Raw genomic sequence first — 17,111 nt, 5'->3', positions numbered from 1 at the left:
CTGTCTATAGATCATCAGGTTGACAGTTGTTTTCTGACAGCGCTTTCAGTGTTGTAATCCACTTTCTTATGTCCCTCTGTTGCCTTTTTATTTTTATTCATTTCTAGGCAGTCTTCTCTTTTTAAGATTGTTTTTGGAGTTTTCCCTTTTTTCTTTACAGTTCTACAGTACCATTGTGATAAGTCCTGATTCAGACAAATTTTTACTTACTGTGTTTCTTCAGTCTGAGGAGTATATCATTCATAGTTCTGGAAGATTATCACCCATCATTTCTTTGAGTATATCTCCCATTTTCCCTCTATTTGTTCTTGAAACTAATTGGACTACATTTTGCCATCATTATCCTTCATTGCCCTGGTATTCTTGCTGTCAATTTTACTCTATCTTCCATCTCTTACTGGCTGTTCTATTCTTCTTGATTCTGAATGTAAGTGGTCCCTTGTTTCTTTTCACTTTTCCATTTAAATTCTATTACTTAGAGATCTTAAGAACTTTACTGTATAAACTATGTGGAGTGAGACTCCAATTTTTTTCTATTCCTACCTTTCTAGATGCTTGTATTTCCTGCTTTCATTTGATACTTAACAAACTGTAGCAAACCTTTTACCAAGTTCTCCATTCCTTGTCCAGTGCTTGATGTTCTTATTTTCGTTTCCCTTCAGTCTGTTATTCATCCAGATTGGAATTTTGAGATTCAACATCAGTTGCTTATTGCCATTTGCTCCCCTGACCTGCTACTACTACAGCTACCATCGTCACAACCTCATTCATTCCATGATTGCTTTCTCGAGTCTTATTTGGAAACCTTATATACCTTAATCTCTTTTTACATTTCTATTACTTTTAACCTCATTTACTGCAGTAGTGTTAAGTTGATTTTTCTGCGTTTGTTCTCTTGCCTCATTAATCCTAGACCTGTTGTCACTCAGGCCATATAACTTCTTTGCTTTATAACTATTGGCGTCTTTTATTACTTTCATCACCCCCATTTAATAGGATCATTGTGAGGATAAAATGTGAGATAATATGAAAGTATTTTGTAAACTTACAGATGTTACTGCAAAATAAAATTTGTTTACAGAGAGCTTCTACGTATATTATCCCAGTAGGGTAAGTGATAGATCATCTCATTACATAGATGAGAAAGTTTGCATAAAAGGAAGGAAACAGAACTATTCAATTATTATCCCATGTATTTGTCACAAATTTCATTTTATATAACCCTTAAAGGAAAACTATATATTTATTGTTCTTTTACATTGTATACATACCTATTTTTCCTGACTTTCGAAGTCTTCTATAGCCTAATTCTAAATGCCTTTCCAAGCTCATCCTTTTTGAGAATTAACTCTAGTAACCTTCCTAAAATCCTAAACTCATTAGTGTACTCTGGGTGGTTTGGGAAGGAAGAAATAGTATCACACAGAAAGTATTTTGTACTTTTCTGTCTCCTAACATGTCAGTCCTATGCTCTTCGCTTTGAATGTTCTTTCCCTTCTCTCTACTTCTCAAATTCCAATCCTTCTTCAAAATCTAGCTTTTAAATCACTTTAATATAGTCTTTCCTGGACAATTTGGAGCAAATATGGTATACTATCCATACTCAGAACTTGTTTTATATTTGTTGTTTCATTTAAATTGCTCTTCATCTCATATAATCTTTTTTTGTCTTTTCCTGTTTTCCAACTAGATTGTAAATCCCTTGTGCACTAAAAACCATTTAGTTGCACTTAATTTTATCCTACACAGCTGTCATAATGGCTTATGTGTAGAGGACTCCAAAGGAATATGACTGATCAAGTGACTTTTTCTTTCAGGGTAATTGGCAAAATCCCATAATTTAAGATTTCTATAAATAAGATCATTAAAGGATATTAGTGATTTAGAAGCAGATTGCCAAATGTTTTCTGATTTATATATTTAAATGATAAGATGTATACGTAAAGATTGTTAGAATAGCATTTTCAGGTTGATAACAGGCATACTTTGCTAAAATAAAATTTGTATGTTTCTAGGTTCCATATGTTTTAGAAACTATTTAAGGGAATAATGTATTTTAGAGCCTTTGTAAAATGAAAATCATTTGTGTTTTGTAAATTATATTTTGTATTTGGAAATTACTTGAAGTAGAGGCCCACATATAATTGTGATATACTATGATAAAGCATATACACTGTATCATAATAGGTTGAGGCCATTTGCTAACAAAGCACAAAATTTCTCCTAAAGATGGAAAATACCACTTGTTAATCAAATGTGAGATTGGTCCACAGACATCTTCATAATATTAAACCTCATAATTTAGTTTTTCTGTTTTAACAGATTCAAATAATTTATTTTTTCTTTCAAACAGGTTGAATCAAGGGATTCTTTGAATAGTATAGCCCTGAAATTTGATACAACGCCCAACGAACTTGTTCAATTAAATAAGTTATTCTCCCGAGCAGTTGTTACTGGACAGGTATCTTTTTTTAATGCATTGGTGTTTAGAAGCATTCAGTAGCAAGACAAAGTATCCACTGCAGTATAGTTGACAATAGAAAATTTAAGAATAATTTTATGCACGCTTTGAACAAATCATATTGTCTCTAGAAGAGAAAATGGTCACTTATACCTGTATTAAGTTTTCTTAGTAATTGAAGATTACCTAGATTGAAAATAGTTGTGAATTACCTTTTCAAATGTAATTTTAAAGAGCTTATTACAATATTCAAAGCAATACATGTACATGATAAAAAATTCAAAATTATCCCATCTCAGACTTCCAGTTTCCTTTTCCAGAAGCAACCACATTAACAGTTTGTATCCTCTTCCAGAAATATTCTAGCCTTTCCCTTTTTTTTTAAATTTAACTTTGATTATTAGAAAATGTTTTATTTAAGTATGGCTTGACCTCAGACTTTTTCATGTGTAGGTAGTATTGCACTATATTGATATATTAACAAAGCACAGTAAGCTTTAGACTGTTTCATCTCCTTTGTTATTATAAACATTGCTGTTGGGAACACTCTTCTACATCTCTTATATGCAGGCATTTCTGTAAAGTCTTAGAAGTAAAATTGCTGAGTTAAATGATATGTGCATTTTAAATTTTGCCAGCTATTACCAAATTGTCCTCTAAGAGGAACACCCATAGTACATGAGAATTACTCTTTCCCCACCCTGTCTTTGATAGTACTTATTATCAAACTTGTCTAAATTGAATTTAAATCTTTTTTTACTTCATTAGAATTATTATGGTAGTAAATATTCTTTGAATTTGAAGATTTTTATTTTTTCTATTTATTGGTGAAGATCATTGTTAATGGTACTTGTTTATAGAACACCATTCAATTATTAATATTTCAGTTTGACTGAATCTTTATATGAATGCTTTCTTGCAGGTTTTATATGTTCCTGATCCTGAATATGTCTCTAGTGTTGAGAGCTCTCCATCTCTAAGCCCAATAAGTCCTCTGTCACCAACATCTTCTGAGGCTGAATTTGATAAGGCCACTGTAAGTGTCCCTACTTTTCAAAGATAGCTATGAAGAAATGTCACTGTATATGTGTATATCATCATGCTTTTTTATCCTGCTTTGACTATGGTTAAGACAAAATTTTCCCTTTTTATTTTGCTACATAAATTTATAAATTTCTGTTTTTAAAGGGAACATTCTTACTAAACCAGACAGCTTAAATTAACTTACTGTTGTTACTGGTGGTGGTCCAGATATTCATCAACTCTCTTTTATAAATACCATATGATAATTTAAGGAAGGAGTTTTAGCTAATAAGCATGACAGTAACACAATAGGAAGTCCATGTCCTATTTGATTTTTATTTCAGTTTTCTCTATTTATATAGTAGTTAGAACTCTTGAGTTTCTTTTTCTTTCTTTTTTTTTTTTTTGAAGATTTTATTTATTTGAAAGAGAGAGAGAGAGTGCACAAGGCAGGGGGGAGGGGGAGAGGGAGAAGCCGACTGTAGGGAGAAGCTGAGCAGGCAGTCCGATGCAATGAGGGACTCGATCCCAGGACCCTGAGATCATGACCTGAGCTGAAGGCAGACACTTTACTGACTGAGCCACCCAGGCACCCTTGAGTTTATTTTTGGTACACTGCCTTTTATTTATTTATTTATTTTTATTTTTAAAGATTTTATTTGAGAGAGAGAGCATGAGTGAGAGAGCAGAAGCAGAAGGAGCAGCAGAGGGAGAGGGAGAAGCAAGCTCCCTGCTGGGTAGGGAGCACATCCCAGGATCTTGAGATCATGACCTGAGCTGAAGGCAGTCGCTTAACTGACTGAGCCACCCAGGTGCCCCTGATACACTACCTTTTAAAAAAAACTTATCATCTTAATCATTCTTCCAAGTATTCTGAGTAATTAATAGTGGATTAATTTACCTAGCATTTTTAAGGAATGTTCTATATAAGTTACATTTTACAAATGAATTCTAAAGAACCAAACTGTATTTAATAATTTTGATTAAAATCTCTCTGATATATTTTTGCGTTTTTTATGTAAATTAATACTAAGCATAATTTCCCATTTTTTTATGACCTAATGATTCTGTTTACACATAAAAGGCTATTCCTCTATTAAATGGCTAGATTACTGTGGGAGAGTCATGTGTGTTGCCTTCCCTACTTTAGGAGGCATCCTTTTTTTTTCTGCCCCAATTTGCACTCAGAATTTAAGATACCGAATGACCTATGGGTAACAAAACACAAATCATTAATACTAATTTGCCTATAAATTATTAGACATTATTAGTTGCTAAGCTCTAGTATTAAACTAGCTCCACTTCTTTCATGGAGTAAAGTACATGATATACTGATAACTATTTTTCTCCTTGCCCAGGGACTTTTAGTGTGTATTTGGGTGTGAGACAGTGAGAGAAGTGGGGTCATTTTCAAATATTTATTTGTTGGATATCTTATTTGTATAAATACATCAGCACTGTACTTTAGAATGCAGTCACATGAAAGGAATATATTACATTTTTCACTGTTGATGATAGCAGAAGTCAGGTTCTAATGAGTAGGTATTGCTGGACCAAATGATATAAGAATACGTTTTTGAACATGGCCATGCCATTGTCCCATGACACTTACAAATTGCTGTACTCATAAGCTGTGCAACAACAAAGGAGAGCAATGTAGGCTTAGGTTAATTTACTTTCTTTTTCAAACCTTAAAGCAGAATTGTGAAAACTTGACTGTGTAGCATCCTGCCTGACTAAAACACTGTGGGGTCCTTTTCTGTCCCTCATCTTTAACCCAAATCTTACCAACTAGCTTTCTTGAAGGCGTAAGATCAAAAAAGAAGAGAATGCTAAAGCAACAAAGCCAGGCCTTCTCCTATGTGAAAATGCTTTCTTCCTCACTTTTGCCATGTTAGTGGAAGAGAGGGAAAGAATAATAAAACTATATGAATGACCTTTTAATCTGTAGCTACTCAGCTGCTGCCAGAGATGCCCAGAAAGTATCCTCTAATATGACTGGTTATGTGAATACATTTTTTTCTCCCTAGGATGGATCCAGGAAGGAGTTAAGAAATACTGACTTCTTGAAGTTTTCCCTTTCCCTGGATGATAGTCATCACCTGCTACCTGATTATGGGCAATAGTTAGAAATAATTCTTTTGAACAGTAATTTTTAAACTTTAGTTGTATTTTGTTTTTTACCTAGAAATATGTTTATTACTAGATTCACAAGATAAAATATTCCTATATAACTTTTACATATCTCTAGTGTTTATATCTCCATATATAATTATTGGATTTAGGTCTCCCATTCTAAGTCCCTTAGAAGCAAGGATCTTATGTTTTATTAAATATAACTCATATTTGTATTACAGTAATTAAAATGTTTATTGGTATTGTTGCATGTTTTTCCAGAAATTGTCAGAGTTTATATTTCTAATAATGACCCATAGGTTTCTTTGCAGTTCAGCTGTGTAGTGGCTTACCATGGAGGCTAAAATATTATGTTCCTGGCTTTGTTAGCATAAAGGATCCCAGTGGGTTTTTTTGAATAATTTATTTCCACATAAAAATACTATCTTTGAGAATTTCCAGGGTCAAACAGTTTTTACCCATTTTTTTCTTCACATATTGATGAAGAAACATAGAAGGAGATAGAACCAGTGTAAGTAAATAAATAATAAATGGCTAAAATTTACCATGTGTCAGGTATAGTTCTAAGTACTTTAAAAGTATTGTCATTTATTCCTAACCTCAAACTTAGGAGATATAGCACTTGTCCTGGCTATTTCTGTTTTCTCCTGTAGACCCATTCTACACCCTCCTTTGGGCTTTAGACTACATCAGTGGGTTCCCCTAACCTTTTGCTTCTCTTAGTTTTGGTCTTTCTGAGAGAAAAGGAGCAAGAGGGGGCGTATTTATTCTCTTAGCTCCCTTCCTGCAAGGTCACTTCAGAGTGGCAACATGCTTCAACCTCTCATCTCATCAGACACAGAGCCTGCTGTCTCTGCGGTATCTGTTTCTCCCCTTTAGGCCTGTGGGTGATAAGGACTCCTCTGTTGTTTGCCCTGAATTTTTGTATACACTGCATAATATCTTTGTAAATAGTTCCATTTTTAAACTCTTTAAATTAACTCAAGTTGATGTGCCATCTGTTTCTTCTAGTACCTGACCAGTAACAGTGTTTATTTTACATATAAGGAAACTGAGGGAGAGAGGTTAAGTGTCTAAGTTCCTTCAGTTAGCTGGTAGCTGAGTTAGGATTCCAACCCAGGTACTCTGGTCCAGAGCCCATGTTCTTTATTACCACTTTATAGCTGGAAAAATCATAATGTATACTATTTAATCATATTGTACCAAAAAAAAATGACCATAAGTCAACCTTTTTGCTTCACTTGTTCTAGTGATGCTTTGCTTTTGCACATTTGAACATTTGGGGCAATGATTGAGGCTCACTAGATAAATATCTATACTTCTGTATTTTTAAGCACCTTTCTGTCCCTAGTGGCTAAAACAGAATTGCACAAAGAAACCTCAGAAAGCACTAAGGAGCTTCAAAATCACTGCATTAAAAATCAGAATCTATATCTATAAACACCAATCAAAACCAGCTACCTAGAGATACTGATATTTTGGGTGCTAATATACATGTATGTAAGTTATAAAGAGATCTAATTACAATCCCTCTGAACGTTGCTTTTTTTTTTCTTTAAGAAATGTACACTTACGTGCTTATGTGCTATACTTCGAGCATTTACTAAGCTAATCTCATGTATTCTTTTTAATAGGATTACACTGACAAATCGGGATTGCTATAGATACTGAGTTGTAGAATTTGAGACTTTGAGGGAACCTAAGCGATCATGTTGTTCAACGAGGTATATCTTCATATAAGGAAAGCATTTGACAGTGTTTCTTGATACAGTTTTTGTGAATGATTAGGTTACATAGTAGCTAATGTTGTCAACTGGCAGGAACTGAACAGTCATAAACAGAATTTGTTGATAGCTTTGTGCCAGCTTGCAGAGGGCCTTCCAGTGGCTCTGGAACTGGCTTTTATTCCCTTCACACATTTATCAATTGTTTAGAAAAATATTTGAAAGGGAAGGTGTAAGTATTGCAGTGAAGCTCACTAGTTCAAGTGTTGATAATGTGGTTTTTACATATCGGCTTCATCTTACTCATTGGGCAAGTTACTGAACTTGGCTAACCATAAGTGTCCTTTAAAATTAAGGTAATAATGTATATACCTAATATGAATGATTTGAAAATTAAATGAAATGGTTCATATAACACTTAAATATAACACATACTCATAAATGTCCATTAATATTATTGTTGCTAACATCTCCTTTTAAATGATCTGTGCTGAATGAATTTATGTATCATACAAAACTCAAGTATAGTAATTACCAGAGACAACAGGATGAGTATAAAGTTACTAATTTTTATCATAAAATGGAAAGATTGAGAACTTTGTTAATAGATATTAATGATTAAACAGTGTCATGCATCTGTTAAAATCTAATTCCATTTAGGTTTTTTAAGGTATAATCATAGTATGTTAAATATAGTTGTTTTGCAGTATTCTGTACTGATCTTCCTTCAAAAAATATCTATTGGGTATCTATTAGGAGAGAGAGAATGAAATTTAGAAAGGAAGTCTAAAATTTTGTCCTCATACAGACTTAAGGAATTAGATCCATTTAGTGAAGTAGAAAAAGTTATGTTAAAATTTGAGAGTGCTTTTCAAGTATCTCGAAGTCTTTGAGATTGAAGAGGAGGCATTCTTGTTTATTATTTCAAAAGGCCAAGTCAGAACTATTGGGTATTTGTCACAAAGTGCCGGATTTTAGCTCAAAGCTCTGAAGAACTTTGGTACTATGAAAACTGTTCTATAAGGCACTGTTCATTTACTCAGGAATTATAAAATGCCTCTGGAGGTATTTAAGACAAAGAATAAAGGACATTTGTCTAGCCTTCTACATTGTAGAGAATGTTGAACTTTGGGGGGACCCATGAGTTCTAAGGGGTCTGTGAACTTGGATAGAAACAATTTTAAATGAAATATAGTATTTTTTCAAATTAAGAATATAAACTGTAGAGTAGCACCATGTATACCTGTGACTTTGTCCCCAATAGAACTCACAGATATTTTCAAATCATTTTAGAGTTGTAGATATCAAAAATACTGTTTATAGCCATATAGTTCAAAATTATAATTATCAGTCAACACTAGATTTTATTATTTCATGTTTAATAAGGAAGGATATATGTATCAACTATATATAACTATTATAACTATGAATAAAAAATATAACTAATTTTTAAATGTTTTGATAATTATGTTTCATTATAATTGTTTTTCTTTGTAATCCTATATTTTAAGTATTCAAAAAACATTCTGAGAAGGAGGTCCTTAGGCTTCATTGTGAGAATGGTCCATGGCATTAAAAAAAGTCAAGAATCTGTGATCTAACCAATTAATACTTTATACAGTGGTATTGATAAACTCTTTGTAGCTTAACATTTTAAATGGCTCTTCCAGTGAAATGAGTTTGGCTGAATTCCTAAGTATCACAGACAAGCACTCCATCTTTTCTCTGCTCCCAGCACCTGAGGGATATATTAAATGGTCTTTTCAGGAACAACTGAGTGTGTGTGTTCGTGTGGTGTGCAGGTACAAGAGATGTAGTTTTCAGCATTTTACAGATGATTCATAAATATATATCCCATTAAGAAATCATTGAAAATAAAAGCTTAAGCTCTGTTAGAGATCTTTATTGAATGTGAACACAGTGCCATTCTTTCCTATTTCTTTTTAACGTAAGAATATTTTGAGGGGTGCCTGGGTGGCTCAGTCGGGTAACTGTCTACCTTCAGCTCAGGTTGTGATCCTGGGGTCCTGGGATCGAGCTCTGTGTCAGGCTCCCTGTTCTCCCTCTCCCTCTGCCTCTCCCCTCTCCCCCCACCACACTCTGTCTCTCTCTCAAATAAAAAAAAAAATCTTTAAAAAAAAAAAGAATATTTTGAGCTGACCTCCAAGAATGTGATAAGAATAGGGGAAAGCTATTCATTTGGCTTTAATAATGTGCTAATTTAATTTTTATTTAGTTCTCTGAAGTGCCTTTATCATTATTATTTTTTTAAAGAATCCTGATGTAGTCCACCTGAAAGAAGCAACTCCCTTATCTACTTTTACTGGTATTCGACCTGCACGAGTTGTATCTTCAACTTCTGAGGAAGAAGAAGCATTTACTGAGAAATTTCTTAAAATTAATTGCAAATATATCACCAGTGGCAAGGTAATGAATAATACTTCAGAAAAATTTTTTTATCATGCTTTATTTATTACTGAAATATGACAATTTGGCATTTGCATTTTAGGTTATCAACATCAGCAACTGATTGAATATTTTAAGAAGATACTGGTGGAAATACTAGTTTAGTATTTAGTATTATTAGTATGGACTTTGCTTATAACTTAGAATCTGGTGGTCTTTTGCAGTTGTTAAAGGCAATGGGATATAAATTTACTGTATAAAGTACAGGTGATTTGCTATTGGTAGAATATTTCAAAAAGCTGTTATAAAATGACCACTGCTGGGCACTATTTGGAGTGATAACTCTTGCAAACTTGGTATAACACACAAAAGGAAGATAACTACTATTTATTATTTACTATATGCCAGAAACTATATGAGGTATTTTAAGTATTTCAACAACTCAAAATAATCCTATGGAGTTGGTGATTCTGTGCTGCTTTTCTAAACAAAGAACTTGTAGTGTGCAGAGGGAGTATAGTAAAGTAACACAGAATTGGAGAATAAAGTCCAGATATTGTTTAGAAAGTAACTATAGTATGTTACCAACTTAAGTCACACATGGTTTTCTTTTTCTCTTCGAACTTTAAAGATGTTTCTTTCAGAACTCCAATATTTTCTGACTTGCACTGTTTCTGAAGAGAAGTCTTCTACAATTTTTATATTTGGTGTTTTGTACATTTGTGTTTTCTTTGGTTGCATTTAAGATAGTCTCTCTTTTTTCTTCCTTCAAATTTTTATTTAAATTCTAATTAGTCAACACACAGTGGAATACTGGTTTCAGGAGTAGGATTCAGTGATTCATTACTTACGTACAACACCCAGTGCTCAACATGACAAGTGCCCTTCTCAATAGCCATCACCCATCTAGACCTCCCCCCACCTCCCTCCATCAACCTTCAGTTTGTTCTATATCTTTAAGAGTCTCTTATGGTTTGTTTCCCTCTCCCTTTTTTTTTTTTTTACCGCCCTCCCATCTGTTCATCTGTTTTGTTTCTTAAATTCCACATGAGTAAAATCATATTGTACTTGATCTTCTGTGACTGACTTATTTTGCTTAGCATAATATACTGTAGCTCCATCCACATTATTGCAAATGGCAAGATTTCATCTTTTTGATGGCTGAGTAATATTCCATTGTGTATACCACATCTTCTTTATCCATTCATCAGTTTATGGATATCTGGGCTCTTTCCATAGTTTGGCTATTATAGGTAATGCTGCTATAAACACTGGGGTACATGAACCCCTTTGAATCTGTATTTTTGTATCCTTTGGGTAAATAGTAGTGCAAATGCTGGATGGTAGGGGAGTTCTATTTTTAACTTTTTGAGGAACCTCCATACTGTTTTCCAGAGTGGCTGCACCAGCTTACATTCCCACCAACAGTGCAAGAGGGTTCCCCTTTCTACGCATCCTCGCCAACACCTGTTGTTTCTTGTGTTGTTAATTTTAGCCATTCTGACAGGTGTGAAGTAGTATCTCATTGCAGTTTTGATTTGTATTTCCCTGATGATGAGTGATGTTGAGCACTTTTTCATGTGTCTGTTGGCCATTTGGATGTCTTCTTTGGAGAAATGTCTGTTCATGTTTTCTGCCCATTTCTTGATTGGATTATTTGTTCTTTTGAGTGTTGAGTTTGGTAAGTTCTTTATAGATTTTGGATACTAACGCTTTATCATTAGATATGTCATTTGCAAATATCTTCTCCCATTCTGTAGGTTGCCTTTTAGTTTTGTTGATTGTTTCCTTTGCTGTGCAGAAGCTTTTTATCTTGAAGTCCCAGTAGTTCATTTTTGCTTTTGTTTCCCTTGTCTCCAGGGACATGTCTAGGAAAAAGCTGCTACAGCCGAGGTCAAAGTTTGCTGCCTGTGTTCTCTTCTCGGATTTTGATGGTCCCCTGTCTCACATTTAGGTCTTTCATCCATTTTGAATTTATTTTTGTGTATGGTGTAAAAAAGTGGTCCAGTTTCATTCTTCTGCATGTTGCTGTCCAGTTTTCCCAACACTACTGTTGACGAGATTGTCTTTTTTCTATTGAGTATTATTTCCTGCTTTGTCAAAGATTAGTTGATCATAGAGTTGTAGGTCCATTTCTGGGTTTTCTATTCTGTTCCGTTGATCTATGTGTCTGTTTTGTGCCAGTACCATACTATCTTGATGACTACAACTTGGTTGTCATGTAGTGATGACTATAGCTCGAAGTCCAGAATCGTGATGCCTCCAGCTTTGCTTTTCTTTTTCAGGATTGTTTGGCTATTCAGGGTCTTTTGTGATTCCATACAAATTTTAGGATTGTTTGTTCTAGCTCTGTAAAAGATGCTGGTGGTATTTTGATAGGGATTGCATTAAATATGTAGATGGCTTAAGGTAGTATAGACATTTTAACAATGTTTGTTCTTCCAATCCATGAGCATGGCATGTTTTTCCATTTCTTTGTGTCCTCTTTAATTTCTTTCGTAAGTGTTCTGTAGTTTGCAGAGTACATATCTTTGAGAGTCTCATTATCATTGATTTTGAACCATTGGATTATGATGTGCCTTGGTGTATTTTTCTGTTTGTTTTGCTTAGGATTCACTCAACTTCTTGAATCTGTTGGTTTATAGTTTTCATCAGATTTGGAAAATTTGGGGTCATATTTCTTCAAATTTTTTTTCTCCATCCTCTCCTTTTCTTTGGGAACTCCACTTATGCATATATTAGGCTGCTTGATGTTGTGTCTCAACATAGTTCATTGATACTCTGTTCTTTTTTTTTCTTTCTATTTTGGACAATTTCAGTTACTATACCTTTAAGTTATTTAATGTATTGTCTGCCATGTCTAATTTGCTGTTAATTCTATTAAGCATATTTTTCATCTCTGTAAGTTCAAACTGGCTCTCGTATATCTTCCTTGTCCGTAACTACCATGCACAATCTATCCTATATTCTTGAATATATGGAATATAGTTATAATAATTATTTTAATGTCTTTCTACTAATTAATTTCTCTCTCTGACTTCTGGGTTTCTTCCTGTTAATTGACTTTTCTCATTGTGATGAGTCACTTTTTTATTTTTCTTTACATGCCTAGTAATCTTTAACTGGATATCAGATATAAATGTTATTATCTTCTTGGGTGCTGGATATTTTTATATTTCTCTACATATACTTGTACTATTTTCTGTGATACAGTTGTGTTTTAGAAGCAGTTTGATCATAACATAGCTTGTTTTAAGCTTTCTCAGGCAGGACCAAAGCAACTATAGCTAGTTTTTCCCTTACTGAGACAATGCCCTTCTGAGTTTTCTGGGGCCCTGTAAATTATAAGGTTTTTTTGCTGTGGTTGGTAAGACTATAAGCTGTTCCTTTCTCTCTTGACTCTATGAATTGTTTCCTCTGCTTCTTTTGAGTGCTGCTGCTTTTCTCGTCCTGGGATAGTTGCGATACATATAGGTAGCATTCAGTGCTCAACTGGAAACTTGAAAGAAGACCTTCTGTGGATCTCCAAACCATTCTCAATTGGGAGTGCTCATCTCTCCTTTCTCTGCCTCTGGCCTGGAAACTCTCCAGTCAGTATGCTGGGGCATTTATAGAGTTCATTTTCTTTGTTTTCCCTTATTCAGGTATCATTGTCCAGCATTCCAGTAACTGAAAATAGTCATTTCATGTAGTGTGTGTGTGTGTGTGTGTGTGTGTGTGTGTGTGTGGTTTTAGTAGTTTTAGGCAAAATTAGTTCTTGGCTAGAAGCAGAATTTCAGTTGTAACCATTTGAATAAAATTTTTATTTAAGTATCAAAGCAAAGATAAAGTCATTCGCAGGGTTAGGAGCAGCTTCAAGCCTGGTGTTCATGGAAGGTGAACATTTGCTGGAGACTGGGTCTTCCTATAGATTTATTATAATAAAGGTTATTTATGTAAAAATTGTGGAAATTTATCAACAAAATTATAATAGGTTACAGTGGACTTAAGACTGAAAAAAAAGATCAGTAGAAGTTATTTTCTGGTGTATGGTGTAAAAAAGTGGTCCAGTTTCATTCTTCTGCATGTTGCTGTCCAGTTTTCCCAACACTACTGTTGACGAGATTGTCTTTTTTCTATTGAGTATTATTTCCTGCTTTGTCAAAGATTAGTTGATCATAGAGTTGTAGGTCCATTTCTGGGTTTTCTATTCTGTTCCGTTGATCTATGTGTCTGTTTTGTGCCAGTACCATACTATCTTGATGACTACAACTTGGTAGTTAGTTGTAGTTGTTTTCTGTAGTTGTAGTCCTGTAGTTGTAGATAGTTTTTTATCTTCTAATATTTACAGAAATATTGTAGTATAAGTGGTAACTTTTACAGACAGACTTTCTTTTCTTTTTTTTTTTATTATGTTATGTTAATCACCATACATTACATCATTAGTATTTGATGTAGTGTTCCATGATTCATTGTTTGTGTATAACACCCGGTGCTCCATGCAGAACGTGCCCTCTTTAATACCCATCACCAGGCTAACCCATCCCCCCACCCGCCTCCCCTCTAGAACCCTCAGTTCCTTTCTCAGAGTCCATAGTCTCTCATGGTTCGTCTCCCCCTCTGATTCCCCCACTTCATTTTTCCCTTCCTGCTATCTTCTTTTTTTTCTTTTTTTTCTAACATATAATGTATTATTTGTTTCAGAGGTGCAGGTCTGTGATTCAACAGTCTTACACAATTCACAGAGCTCACCATAGCACATACCCTCCCCAATGTCTATCACCCAGCCACCCCATCCCTCCCACCCCCCACCACTCCAGCAACCCTCAGTTTGTTTCCTGAGATTAAGAATTCCTCATATCAGTGAGATCATATGATACATGTCTTTCTCTGATTGACTTATTTCGCTCAGCATAATACCCTCCAGTTCTATCCACGTCATTGCAAATGGCAAGATTTCATTCCGTTTGATGGCTGCATAATATTCCGTTGTATGTATACCTCATCTTCTTTATCCATTCATCTGTTGATGGACAAAAGCAGACACTTTCTTTTTTTTTTTTTTTTTTTTAAAGATTTTATTTATTTATTTGAGACAGAGAGAATGAGAGAGAGAGCACATGAGAGGGGGGAGGGTCAGAGGGAGAAGCAGGCTCCCCGCTGAGCAGGGAGCCCGATGCGGGACTCGATCCAGGGACTCCAGGATCATGACCTGAGCCGAAGGCAGTCGCTTAACCAACTGAGCCACCCAGGCGCCCCAAAAAGCAGACACTTTCTTTTCTAATAGAAATAATTTCTCCATGGAAGATTAGTCAAGTAATTGCACATAAGGAATTGGCAGTTACTAATACTAAAGAGAAATCTGTGCTTAAAGTTTCTGAAGGTCATATGGATTAAGAAGATATTTTATCTTTTTTTTTTTTAACATAATGTATTATTTGTTTCAGAGGTACAGGTCTGTGATTCATCAGTCTTACACAATTCACAGCACTCATAGGAAGGGAAAAAATGAAGGGGGGCAGGAATCGGAGGGGGAGATGAACCATGAGAGACTATGGACTCTGAGAAACAAACTGAGGGTTCTAGAGGGGAGGAGGGTGGGAGATGGGTTAGCCTGGTGATGGGTATTAAAGAGGGCACGTATTGAATGGAGCACTGGGTGTTACACGCAAGCAATGAATCATGGAACACTACATCAAAAACTAATGATGTAATGTATGGTGATAAAAAAACAGCAATGCTCAACAAGGCACATAAAAAAAAGAAGAAGATATTTTAATTGGAAACCGCTTACTATAATACGTTCTTGCTCCTGATAATACGTTCAGATTTATGAAACAGCCTTAAAAAAGAGTGAAACAGTATTTTATTTTGAGTTTATGATTTCAAACTTGGTCTTGGTTAGTTGAATTTGAGCAGTTACTTTGTCAAAAGATTTTTGTGAATTTTATGTTGAAGTAGTGTTTCTCATGGCCAACTTTTTTTTTTTTTTTTTTTTTAAAGATTTTATTTATTTATTTGACAGAGAGAGAGAGAGCTAGAGAGGGAACACAAGCAGGGGGAGTGGGAGAGCGAGAAGCAGGCTTCCTGCCAAGCAGGGAGCCCGATGTGGGACTCAATCCCAGGACCCTGGGATCATGACCTGAGCCGAAGGCAGACGCTTAACGACTGAGCCACCCAGGCACCCTCTCATGGCCAACTCTTGATTTAAAGAGAATAACATCTGACAGAATACCTCAGAGCCCCACCTAGAATCAGGGAAAGAAGCTTGAAGAATACATTAGCACATCTGCAATAGCAGCAAATAAGGGTGAATTCCTGCAAAGTAACATTACTAGATTGGTCAGACTAGTGTTAAGAGGTAGGGCTTTAAGCCCCATCTAGTCTAAGAAGTAGAAGCACAATTTTGAGAGGCTTTTTAAACGATTTCTGTAGTTACACTACTAAAAGTAGCAGTATTATAGTATTAACAGGTATAGTGAATTAATGCATTATCATTAATACTGGGCCTTCTCTATCCTATATACCTAGTAGTCATTATCTTTGCAAAAATATTCTGAAATGAAAGATAATATGTAATGTTATGCCAGTGAACCTAATAATGTACCATTATTTAAAACTAATGCTTATATAAAATTTATGAAACCAAGAATGAACTGAGGTGTTTCAGAGACCTGATGTTTGCTTTCCTTACTTCTTACTGATTACTTGGTTTTATTTCTCAAATAAGTTTATAGAAGGTGAGATAGAGTAAGGGAAGATAGAGAATCAGAAACCTTTAAGATTTTTTACATTGTGTATACTCTACTCTTGATTGTCTATTTCTTGGATTATCCGTAGCAATGTAAATGTCCCTGTAACATACCTCACCATCTGTCTTTGACTTGTGTTGGCATGTGATCCAGGAATACAACCGGATATATATGAATCTACTTAAAATATCCATCAAAATATGATCAGGCCATGGTTTATATAGTTACTCCTTATTTAGGTAGTCCCTGGTCTGAACTAAAAAAAAAATGCTGTTTAGAGTTTCACATCGATTCCCTTTTTCCCACCAAAATGCATACACATATGCATATGCTTCTCTCCAATATTGTATGCAGTTACTATAAATGATAAGCATGTTTTATTATCTTGAACATCTGCAGTAACTTTCTACCAGATGGGTGACCAAAAACTCTCCCAGCGTTTTCTGTTTTTCCTCTTGATCATTTTTAATAGTAGTGTCTGTCATAACTTAAGTTTTATGTTCTTAAAGTTAAGCCAGGTAAATTTATAGAGCTGAATATGGATTTTGAAGGAGGATGTTACACCAAATCAAGCAGGATTTATTTTCTTTTCCTTAATAGCTTCAGAAAAAAAGACAGGACAGCTTTTAA

At 34.7% G+C, this 17,111-nt stretch overlaps 1 protein-coding gene across 9 annotated transcripts in view; it reads left to right on the top strand.

Annotated features, from left to right (window-relative positions):
- The window catches only part of OXR1 (oxidation resistance 1), a 437,299-nt gene that overhangs the window by 379,137 nt on the left and 41,051 nt on the right, over positions 1-17,111 (top strand). For 7 of the 9 annotated variants that reach the window (XM_078072090.1, XM_036083875.2, XM_036083874.2 and 4 more), the window contains 3 exons: positions 2,354-2,461; positions 3,384-3,497; positions 9,619-9,771. In XM_078072090.1, the coding sequence (XP_077928216.1) occupies positions 2,354-2,461; positions 3,384-3,497; positions 9,619-9,771 (375 nt within the window). The remainder of the gene's footprint in view (positions 1-2,353; positions 2,462-3,383; positions 3,498-9,618; positions 9,772-17,111) is intronic. The other 2 variants (XM_078072091.1, XM_078072092.1) reach the window with 1 other exon arrangement.

This window comes from Halichoerus grypus, chromosome 5 (assembly GCF_964656455.1).
Source record: "Halichoerus grypus chromosome 5, mHalGry1.hap1.1, whole genome shotgun sequence".
Lineage (NCBI taxonomy): Eukaryota > Metazoa > Chordata > Mammalia > Carnivora > Phocidae > Halichoerus > Halichoerus grypus.
Note: the sequence above shows the minus strand (reverse complement) of the source record. Positions and strands in the feature narration are given on the sequence as shown.